Source organism: Coccidioides posadasii, chromosome 1 (assembly GCF_018416015.2).
Source record: "Coccidioides posadasii str. Silveira chromosome 1, complete sequence".
NCBI classification, from domain to species: domain Eukaryota; kingdom Fungi; phylum Ascomycota; class Eurotiomycetes; order Onygenales; family Onygenaceae; genus Coccidioides; species Coccidioides posadasii.
The window spans coordinates 1,756,761-1,767,951 of NC_089407.1; the positions used below are offsets into that span (position 1 = coordinate 1,756,761).

Sequence of the window (11,191 nt, forward strand, 5' to 3'; positions counted from 1 at the left end):
CAATATTTCCAAAACTCGTAATTCTTTGTTCTGGGTCATCTAGGGATCCTTGCATCGGTAAATTGTCACCTAGTGATCGGGCGTTTGCCCAAAGTTGTTTTCGCGCGTGGCATTGGAGTTGTGTTGGCGAGAAGGTACTCCATAGATAATGATGTACCAACTACTAGTTAAAGATGAGGGGGATAGAGGGGCCCTTGGGCTTGGCATGGAGTGCCTCATGGGGTTTGGAGAGACGAGAACAGTTCATCGAGGCAAGTCCACGGAGTACACTGCAGCTTGCGACTTTGATATTCTCCGCCCTTCGTGCTTCCAGGCCTTCCAATCGTTTCCAACAGTCTTGGACGAGATCAACGACATGGTTGCAGGGCACCTGACACGCTGGTTGTGGCTGAGCCCTCTGTGAGGCGGCCGGGGGCTACGGCTTGACTTTGGAGGGTTTGATGAAGCCCGTGGCTTTAAACTCCTCGCCCGAACTTCGTATCCATACGGAGTACGGAGGAGTATCCTGTGTCGCTACTACTAGATGCACTTGAGACAGAGTACTCCATAGGTATGTGTATATTCCGGACGATGGCCGTGGTGATACTGACAGCTCCTCCAAAAATTTCGCAGGCATTCCAGATCTATTCATTTTTCCCGGAGATACGGCGCAGCCAGTCGCTCATCGATTGCGCCTCTGGTTGGGCGGTCAACGCGGATCCTGGCGATCTCAGAAGCAGCTCAGCAAGGGGGCTTGGGTGGCTCCAATCAGCGGCGGCTCCGCGCGGGCGAATTGGGGCTGTGCAGGCCAGCGCACTCAAGCCACGTTCTCGCGCTTGTGGCCGGGCGGCACTTACATATGTATCATGGCGGTGCTGCTCTCTGCTCCCTGGCAGCGGTCGCTCTCGATGGATGTCTTTGACCCCTTTCCACCCTCCTCACCCACGGTCGCATCCGGAGCGAATTAGTCATTGCAACCCCCGCTTCTCAATCAGAACCGGCTTGGTGAGTTGGATCACAAATCCTGGATAATGGGAACTTAGTTAATAATGGTTGATGAGCTTGTACTCAAGAAGCGCTCGCCCGTTCGTTATCCCGACCCACTCTAGAGGCAGTCAGCCCGACGTCCCTGCTTGCACTTGAAATTGGCTTGAACCAGGAGCTCGGCCAAGTAGCGAGGTCCAGCTTGAAGCTTGATCCCGAAGACGGCACTTTTCGAGCGCGGAGAAACAAAGAGCCACTAACTAGCCAACTTATCTGGTTCGGACTCAACCACCAACCACCAACGACCGCGTCCACACACTTCAGCTCCCTTTTTTTTTTGCAAAATCAATCATCTAGCCCAAATCATGGGTATGTCCAAACTGTCATCTTCTTTCCTATCAGTGACCGTTGTCTCCCCACCTGCTATGGGCATGGACTCGATTTCTCTTTAAATCAATCCCGTTTCATCACCATCAAATTAGTTAGCTACGTCATATCAAGGCCTCTGGCTGTCGTCTTCCGTGCTGGAGTCACGGAACGATTCTAACATCAACCTTGCCATTCCTTTCATTTTCCTCGATTATTAGATTCACAAGACGAAGGACAATAATTGACGAGTGTTTTTTCTTTTCTTTTTTCTTCTCTTTTTCCTTTTAATTCCTCTCTTTGGAGGGATAACAGAGGCGCAATCCGAAACGGATACGCTGTTCAAAGTCAACTCACCTGCTCCTACCTGACGTTATTGGCCGTTAGCTAGGGCTAATTTCCAATCGCAATTTCGCCGTCACGGCTCCTTCTTTTCCTCTACGTTCTGGAGCGCTCTATTTCTGATGCCGACTTACCACGAACCTGATCCGGCGCCCGGTAACGGGTCGATCGGCCCTAACGAGCACACTGGCCTGCTTAACGGTCACGATTCAAGCCCCCCGCCGTCGGTTTTCAATAAACTAATGTGGTATCGAAGTGACCGTCGGGTCTGGGTGCGTCTGCCATCTGAGGCATTTTATCTGAGTTACGCTACTTTGGTTAGCAACTATGTGAATATCTTGTTGGTTTTAGTGCCTCTGGGTATGGCTTCAGGGGCGGCTGGATGGAATCCTACTGCTACCTTTATTCTTAACTTTTTCGCCATCATTCCTCTTGCATCGCTGCTGAGCTTTGCGACGGAGGAGTTGGCCGCAACTCTTGGTGAAACCCTTGGTGGACTTCTGAATGCGACTTTCGGCAATGCAGTGGAGCTTATTGTACGTGTCCATTTCGTGCTCTCAGAACTTCCTTTCGGGGTTTTCGCATCGTTGACTGACCTCCTTGCCCAAACTAGGTCAGTATTATTGCGCTTCAAAAGAACGAAATAAGAATCGTGCAAGCTAGCATGCTCGGCAGCATTCTATCCAACATCCTTTTAGTCTTGGGATGCTGCTTTTTCATTGGTGGTATCAAGCACCATGAGCAGACATTTAACTCAACCGTCGCTTCAACAATGTCTTCTCTGATGGCAGTAGCTTCGGCGTCGTTGATTATCCCCGCGACACTTTACGCCGCTCTAGCTGGATCCAAATCTGATCCTTTGGGCAACATCTTGATTTTGTCGCATGGAACGGCGATAATCTTACTCATTGTGTACATTATGTACTTGTACTTCCAGCTAAAATCCCATTCGGATCTCTTTGAAAGCCGTTCCGGAGCCGCCCTGGAATCTCAGGATCACCAAGTGGAGGAGACGAACGACAATCCACAAATTCTCAACCCATGGGCCGCTGGAATTCTTCTACTAGTGGTCACAGTGACCGTTGCAATTTGTGCGGAGTTCCTCGTTGGTACTATCGATAATATTGTTGAGTCTGCAAACATTAGTAGGACATTTATCGGTCTCATTCTCATCCCAATTGTGGGCAATGCTGCTGAGCACGTAACTGCCATTGTGGTGGCTTATAAAAACAAGATGGATCTTGCAATTGGAGTTGCCATTGGCAGCAGTCTTCAAATCGCGCTCTTCGTTACACCTTTCTTGGTTATCCTGGGTTGGATCTTCAATCGCGATATGACACTCCACTTCCAGACATTCGAGACGGTTGCATTCTTCGTATCCGGATTGGTGGTCACCTTGCTCATCCAGGATGGAAAGTCAAACTATCTTGAAGGCGGTTTGTGTCTCGGAATGTAAGATCAACGCCTCTCCTTCCCAATGATATTGCTCCCGGTTTTGCTATCTTCTTCATCTCTCGCATTGAACTTTAGAGGAAACCTTGTCAGCTAACTATCCACAATAGGTACGTGATTATTGCCCTTGCCTTCTACGTCTATCCGGACGACGCCAAGGATATTCCATCTTGGTTCAAGACGTTTGCTTCCCCAGCTTAAACTCTTTATAAATCCTCCTTCTCATAGCCCTAGGGGCGTCCTGTCACCACGACAGAAATTTTCATATCATTTTTTCGTTATCATAACACTAAGTCCTGACCTGGATACCCTTCGTTTGCTTCATTATTTCCTTGGATGGTGAGGTTTTCTGATTTTCTCGGTATTTCATTTCTTTTGCCCTGTGGGTGTGGAAAAGAAGTTCTTAGTAGTTAGGTCAATATTGGGATAAAAATAGTGAAAGGGTTTGGTGTAACTGCTAGCTATAGCCAGGACAGAATTTCAGGTTTCCTTTTTTCTTTTTTTTAATTATTATAATAACAATACACATCATCCACCATACATAAAATATGCATTTCTGTGTGAATAGCATTTGGTATCATAAATCTTATTCCATTGATGTTAACTAGTTAATCATGACAGCTCAATATGCAGTAGTTTTGCTGATATCAGTCAGATAATCACAGAGCGCGATGACAAGGACTCATTTTTATGGAGCCACCACATGCAGAAGTCATGTCAATTGTTGGCACCTTTCAAATCCCCTCAGAAAGAGCGAAAAGTTGAAAAAGAAAGCAGAATGACTCAATGAGTACATCTTCTTTGTCAAACCCTAACTCTGCTGTTCTCTCCCCCAAAAAACTATGTGTGATAACCCGGATAGGTATGAAATATACCACTAAGTATGTTTAGAAAAATATGAATGAGAGATGATCTCACCCAACCCACCCTCAATTAGCACCTGAGCCAATCGCGACCGGATTTGCGAAAGACAGATGTGCTGTGGAAGCAACGCTATTGATCAAAGGGGAAAAGAGATAATTTTGTTCACTATCATATTGAAGTGTATGATTTAGCATCCAAAGCTGACTATAATTTTAGGGGGGCTAAAGCACTTGAGCCCGACTTAACAAAGATACGGCCTTTCATATCCATATTTCTCCAGGAGCAGACAACAACATACCAGGAGGGCCGCATTACCCTCACCCCCCGGTCAGGCGACTGTTCACAGCCGCTGAGCGGTCAAACAATCAAGAAAATGGAGACATTATATGTTACTCAGATGGATGAGTGAGTGATAAAGGTCTGGACCGGATAGATGTGCTTGCCAACTCAGCAAAATGAACCGATTAGAATTAGCATATTGTATACAATATCAACTGATAGGCATGAAACCATCCGCAGTGCCATCAAGAGCTATTGTGTGCAGTTTTCCATAAAGGTACAGTGTTGCTAGTCTACACAAGGGAGGTATGGCCAAAGCCGTTGCGGGCTTGGAGGGCATGACCGACATCGGGAGGAATCATAATATACGTCTTGAGAGGATTGCCAGTTTTAATAGAAACTTTGCAATTTTCAAGCTTCCCTGTGAGGCCATAGCGAACCAAGTCAGCGGAGGCTCCGTGATAGTGTCGAATGTTTTGCTACGATTATGGTTCTGGGTTTGTACCGCGTTAAAAATCTGGTGAAGAGGCGCATCATGGGAAAGGAGTTCCAAGAAAGAAGGATTGGAAACATTCAAATACAGCTTGCGGCTGCGTAGCTGGCACTATGAATGATGGGTTGATAGTCAATTCCCAGGGTATGATGATACGATCATGGAATGCGGTTCTTGGAAGATGTGATGAGAAAGAATACCACACTCCGTGTAGAGTCTTTCTAAAGTGTTATGGAGGACCCCACGGAGTAGCCTGAGTACAAAGCCGCCGTGTACAGATTAAATAGGCTTAGCCGGGCGTGCATTAACTACAGTAGTTACTTGGACATGCAAAAATCGTGGGTCGAGCCAATATCACGTGATGAATTTGAACTTTTGATGGTAGAGTTCCAAAGAGGCGCTGCACATTTCACTTTTTGCTGTCTGGGGGTGAAAGAACAGGCCTTTCTCACCTGTCGTTACGGAAATCTGGGCTCTTCTACAACTATATCCCAACTTTCTTTTGTTAGAGTTTTGACTTAGACGTCGCCAATGGGCCATCGCTAATATCTGAATAGCCCAACGTCGGAATTTTGATTCAGCTCGAATTCGCGAACACCGAAGCCCCAGATCACAAAGTAAAAAAAAGAAAAGGAAAGAGGAATGCCGCCTCGAATTAAATTGCTGGCGGCAATTCGCCATGCTTCGTCCTACCCGATATCTGGCTCTGCTCGAGCTCGGAATGGTGTGATTGGAGGCTGCGGTGGAACCAAGTGCACGTCTCCGTTTGCCGGTTTAATATCTACTACACAGGCAACATCATATCAAAGACGCATGAATTCGACGTCGAGTGACAGCGGGAAGGATGGTGCCGATGAGGCACGGGGCCCAAACCAGGATCAGCTACCTCATGTCAGTGAAGAGGCGGCGCAGACGGCGAAGATATTGAACAAGAGATGCGGTGATGTTGGGGGACCGGAATTAGAGCAGGGAACGCCGGTGGAAGAAGTGAGTACCGCCTGGCTTTGTTCCTATGAGCATGTGCTGTCCTTTTGGCTTCTTGCCCATCGAATCTTCAGCTTACGTCCCATTGCCATTGAGCTAGATCCTAAAACGTGACAAAGACGCCTTGAAGAATATGCCTAAAGTTCTCCGAGACGAAATTGCGGCCAAAAATAACAGCGGATCTCGCTCTTTCTCAACCTACACTCGACAGAGACAACAAGATATGCAGAATTCAGTAGTGGAACCATCCGCTGCTGCTGTGGCTGAGATGATTGCTGCAGCTGGGGAGATTGCAACGCTTGAAAAGAAAGGATATAAATTTGACCCGCCATCGACAGACTTGCCTAGATCCGAAAATTTAAAACGGCGATATGAGCCTCTGGTGGACCAGTTTACAAAGATGCTTATGAAGGATGGGAAATTGAGTCTTGCCCAGAAGGTCTGTTCTTCATCTTGCGTGTATCATTTCTCTCCCCCCTGTCTAATGATTGCGGAGTGGCTGTTCCAGACAATGACTGAACATATTTTTGTCAATGTAGCATATGAATATGATCTTAGATCATCTCCGGACCTCACCTCCGCCAGCCGTCAATCCCACCCGCCCTCTCCTCCCAGGCCCACCAACCCCTCAGCTACCTTTAAATCCTGTCCTTTATCTCACCCAAGTCATCGACTCTGTTGCTCCACTCATTAAAATCCGCCAATTAAAAGGTGCTGCTGGTGGTGGTATGTCGCTGCCCATTCCTCAGCCACTATCGCTTCGCCAGAGGCGTCGAACGGCTATCAAATGGATTCTTGATGCGTCTGAGAAGAGACGGGATACGCAGTTTGCCATGAGAGTCGCGAACGAGGTTGTGGCTGCTGCGGAAGGTAGGAGTTCAGTGTGGGAGAAGAGAAGCCAGGTGCATAAGCAGGGCACTACTGCCAGAGCGAATCTCCGGTATGCTCCTGGTGCAAGCAGAAGGAGGTAGTATGCGGATCTGGATGTTGTTCACTCAGTATCTCAAGCATGTATATTATTCATTACTTTTTTATTGTCTCTATAGGCATTGCGGTGTTGGTTGTAGTTCAAAGCTCAATTGAGACGATCCCTTTCCCATTGCATCAGCAATAACGATCCCAGCAGTTCCAATCAACGGTTCTCAATCCGATGAAAGCCCGGAAGCTTGACGGCACCGTGCGGAGCACAGAGTACAGCCGCGACTTGTTTCAGAGGCTTGTATTTTTACTGTTCCTTACGAAACCGTACGTGGGTTACCAGAACGATCTAACTTTCCGCTCCACCCCGCAAGCCCAGGGCACTTGTATAAAGAGGAGGCGATTGCGCCCTTCCCTTTCAAGCTTCCGTTTGACACCATTCCTAAAGGCGACCTTCACAGCACGCCCTCGAGGGCTTCTTTTTTCCCACCCCAACTATTCAGCCTGGTCAGCCACAATGGATCCCATTGTCGTTCCGAGCCAACTCGCCTTCCTGTTCCTCATGGCGGTTGAACGATTCAGCGTTCTCAAACCACCATGGTGACGACCACTTATCGTATGGGGGGTTGGATGGGGCGATAAGTGCGCTTGGAGGAGGATTTCAAGGTGATTTAATTTTGGATTCGGAGGATTTCGGGCATAATTTTGATCAAGATCTGGCGAATGTTCCGATCACTGCTGGTGGAGGACCGAATCGAGATCCGGGAGAGCTGCGTTCTGCACCCGCATTGGCTGATGGGCCCGCAGAGCATTGTGTTACGCCTATGCCCGCTTGGGCACAGTTTCCGAATGTTGATAGCGGGGGAAGCCTTGGTGGGCAGTTTATGCCAAATACCGAAGTTTCTGGACCAAGCGTTGATAGATCCAGCGCCTTAAAACACCCAGCAGCTGTTGCGGATGCGAACGGTTTAATAAAAAGCAGAGAAAGTTATCACAATTTTAATCCGAAGTTTGCAGTTGATTTTCAGAATGGTAAGCTTGCAGCATTTCAACGCGGCTCAATGTTAAAGATTCCCTCTTCTGATTGTTTTGACAGGCTATTTTCCCAACAACGGGCCTGTCCCTTCTTCAACAAGTTATGATTACTCGCTCTCTTTGCTTAGCCTTTCATGTCAGCCTCAACAGGTTAAGGCTCACCAGTCTTTATCAACCGAAGTCCCTGTTCAAACTGCAGCGCTCAGTGTTTCTTTTGATACACCTCAGCATAATTCGGGGTCGTCGACGTCGTCAACTACACAGAGCCCACCTGATTGTGTTTCGCGAACAAGCAGCTCGCGTCGAAAGAAGCCACGACTCGATTCATCAGACCCCGCTGATGCTGCGGCGGATCGACGCCGCCGTAACACCCTTGCTGCCAGGCGATTTCGACAGAGACAGCATGATCGTATTTCGCAGTTGGAACAGGCGCTTGAACAGGTTGCGAAGGAACGGGATGAATTGAAGGTGCAAGTTGCGAAGTGGGAAGGTGAAGCCACAGCGTTGAGGGGAATGCTCGGGAAGAGGTCAGGAGGGAGTAGTGGACTAGGCTAAGACTCCTGCTCTGTCGTTGACGGTGCTATTAGCATGTTTTAAAACCTTAATATGATAATCTTCAATTGTGTGACGGAGGGGTCAGATGATGTCGGCTCCATATTTTTAGAATTCTCCAGTCGGTGCTCTTCCTTTTTATTCACCTTTCTGGAGAACTTGCTTCACAAAATTGAGATACGCCCACTTGTATACGCCGCTCCCCTGAACAATGCTATGACAGCATAGGGGAAAACAGGTTGTAAACAAAAGATGGTATAATATCACAAATATATTAGCACTTGGAGATGTTGTCTTCATGCCTCCTTTGGTGAGATGTGTTCCAGCAGTGTAAAATAACAGATGTATATCGGATTGAGGATATAGGGATAGGTTGACTTGCCTTCTCAAATTTGATTGCCTGGGTTGTCTTGGACTTAAGTCCCTCACATTCCAATTCAATTTCAAACCTGGCTTTACACTCGTTGCCAATTGAATCTACGTTCATTATTTATATCTATATTGTCTACTCTTCAGATGAGATACCCATGTTGTACAAAAGGTGTGCTTGGTGAGGATGAAAAAGGGTTAGCATCTGGTGCTAACAATTTGTATAAATGAGTAACCATGAGTAGTTAACGCTTCTGTTACCTCCTCTGTCTTCCTGTTATCAAAAATATACACAGTCAAGCATGGTTTGTTCTGTTAAGTTCGCTGCTTATTCCCACGGCTGAGAGAGGAGTAGTCAAGGTCCGCTGTATGTTGGTGCTGAAATTACAATACGTAACTGTTGCCAAACTGTAACATGCGGGTAATCAGGATCGACAAGCCTCAGCCAGTTGAAAACCACTAGCGGCTCCACTTATGCACAATGAGTAATTCTTGCTCATGCTTGGCTCGCTTGGACGATAATGATTGGATGCTTGAGAAGCCTGGTTGCTCGCTCTCCGCTTCATTCTTTCACTTGTCAACTTCAGCTCCAGGTTGTAAGCGATGAGAAATTCAATTCTCAACCATTTTTTGGGGGGGCCATCTTGGAACACTACATGTGAAATTTCAGCAGAAGCTGATATAGGCTATCTTCGGTACTATATAATGCACCCGGTTCAACGGAACAACGATCAGATCAGATGTGCCCGCTTCCCACTGGCACAGAGCTATGGTGGGGGTCCTCAAGGAATGATGATTTCATACTCTGTACGGAGTACTTGTGTGCTGTCGCAAGGACATTGGATTTCCCAGTGGGGTCGCCTCATTGGAGGATGTGACCGACTGCTGTGAGACCCGCATGGTTGGAGGGAGCGTGTCTTTGCTGCACAAACAGTGTTATAACCGAGGAATAGCTGAGAGCAAATGTATAGTCTTATTCGAGGGGTACTAACACTGGCTTTTGCAGACGCCCTCGAAATCATTGCCTTGGTCAATTGATCAAAACCTGCCTAACAGTGGACATACTCTGCGGACACCTTCGAATGGGCGAGAATTCGGGTGGATTTTCGAAGTTGGGAAGGCAAAGGTGAGAAACACGAGATGGAAGACCAACTGTTAGGCCGTCATATAGCATTGCAGTTCCTTTTCCCTCCGCCATCCTAGAGGATTTTGCCTCTGTGTGGGTGATAGGTTGAAAGTCGGAGATTGTTTCATATGTCTGAACCGAGGTTATCTGTCCATCTGTGAATATCCATCTGTGGAAAAGCAGAAAATAGTACAGGGGCCAAAGAAAGAAGGGAAAAAAGGGGAGAGGGGTGTGAATTTATCATTGTCAACATCCTCAAATGGTGAAGAGTCCCGTTTCGGTCCGAGATGGAAACCATTCCATTACATCGGGCGCTGCATTGGTTCTCTATTTTGGACGCAATCACGGATTTCGGCCTAGACTAAAGTCGACATGGCTCGTGGACGAGCCGTCAAGACAATCATGCCACTAGGGCTACATCAACTCCTAAGGATTCGTGGAAATTTGTGGCCCATTCAAGATCCGGCATGCTCCTACGAAGTGCAGAGTCTTCGTCCCGGTATGCAGATGCCTGAATCCGTACCGTCCAGACATATAGCAAACAAGCCATCTGAGCTACTTCCAGTGCGTTATAGATACTATTTATGATGAAACTGCAGCAAGATACTCATCTTCACCGTTCTGTATATGTGTAGGAATCGGAATGAGTTATAAATATATGCATGCGGGGTTCAAAATAGTTGCCAAGTTTTCATCTGGGAGGCAGTAACATAGTCGATGCCCTTCGGACGGAGCCGTTTGCGAAATAGCTAACAGCTATGTAGCGGTGCGGAGCAGTTTGATGGGAGTGAATTTCTGGGGGCTCTTAGATTCCTCGATTTCACCGTCGAGATGTTCAAGATCTTCATGGCAGCACTTCTCTTCAATACGGCCACATCAATGATTGTGTAGATAGCCATGTGTATGCCCACCAATTCGGCATCTCTACTTTACTTGGAATCAAGGAATACGGCTGCGATCCATGACCCAGCTTCTCATTAACTATTGCCGATCTACAATCCTTCCTGGATGACGACCTTAAGCAGTATAAGCCAGGATAGAAGTTTCCGGCAAGATATCGTTACCCAACTGGCAGCCGTTCCGGAAGTCCCTAGTTGCGATATGTGCCTGTAACTTGGGCAGCGCTCGGGCCTCATCAAAATTTCTAGGTTTTGTGCGCCGCGGTTCGTTACCGGCCTGGGATTGGGGCAATATTATATTAAGTACGGAGTATCCGTAAAAGTGCTCATATAAGACCTGATATTCAGCATGTCAAAAAAAAAAAAAGAGAGAGAGAATCCAGTCAAATACTGAGAAACAGCTCTAAAGGTATCATTTGACGTTGACAAGGGGTATATTTTCCAAATAGTTACCTACTGCAATTGGACTAATCATATGACCGATTGAGTGGGAATCAAGAGCAAACGAATGGATAGTACCTTGAACAAAACTGTCACACGGTGGGGATC

At 47.2% G+C, this 11,191-nt stretch overlaps 3 protein-coding genes across 3 annotated transcripts; all 3 read left to right on the plus strand.

The window, feature by feature from the left end:
* The first annotated feature begins 832 nt into the window (after nucleotides 1–832).
* On the plus strand, nucleotides 833–3,659 carry D8B26_000502 (uncharacterized protein). The gene is made up of 4 exons (XM_066123248.1): nucleotides 833–984; nucleotides 1,053–2,207; nucleotides 2,285–3,123; nucleotides 3,234–3,659. The coding sequence occupies exons 2-4, from the start codon at nucleotides 1,794–1,796 to the stop codon at nucleotides 3,322–3,324; spliced, it is 1,344 nt and encodes a 447-aa protein (XP_065979322.1). The 5' UTR covers nucleotides 833–984; nucleotides 1,053–1,793; the 3' UTR covers nucleotides 3,325–3,659.
* A 1,518-nt stretch (nucleotides 3,660–5,177) lies between these two features.
* On the plus strand, nucleotides 5,178–6,876 carry D8B26_000503 (mitochondrial 37S ribosomal protein uS7m). The gene is made up of 3 exons (XM_003071316.2): nucleotides 5,178–5,746; nucleotides 5,844–6,182; nucleotides 6,283–6,876. Exons 1-3 carry the CDS (start codon nucleotides 5,402–5,404, stop codon nucleotides 6,712–6,714), a joined length of 1,116 nt encoding a protein of 371 aa, XP_003071362.1. The 5' UTR covers nucleotides 5,178–5,401; the 3' UTR covers nucleotides 6,715–6,876.
* Nucleotides 6,877–7,089: 213 nt separating this feature from the next.
* On the plus strand, nucleotides 7,090–8,332 carry D8B26_000504 (uncharacterized protein). The gene is made up of 2 exons (XM_003071317.2): nucleotides 7,090–7,693; nucleotides 7,758–8,332. Exons 1-2 carry the CDS (start codon nucleotides 7,486–7,488, stop codon nucleotides 8,249–8,251), a joined length of 702 nt encoding a protein of 233 aa, XP_003071363.1. The 5' UTR covers nucleotides 7,090–7,485; the 3' UTR covers nucleotides 8,252–8,332.
* Nucleotides 8,333–11,191: the final 2,859 nt, after the last annotated feature.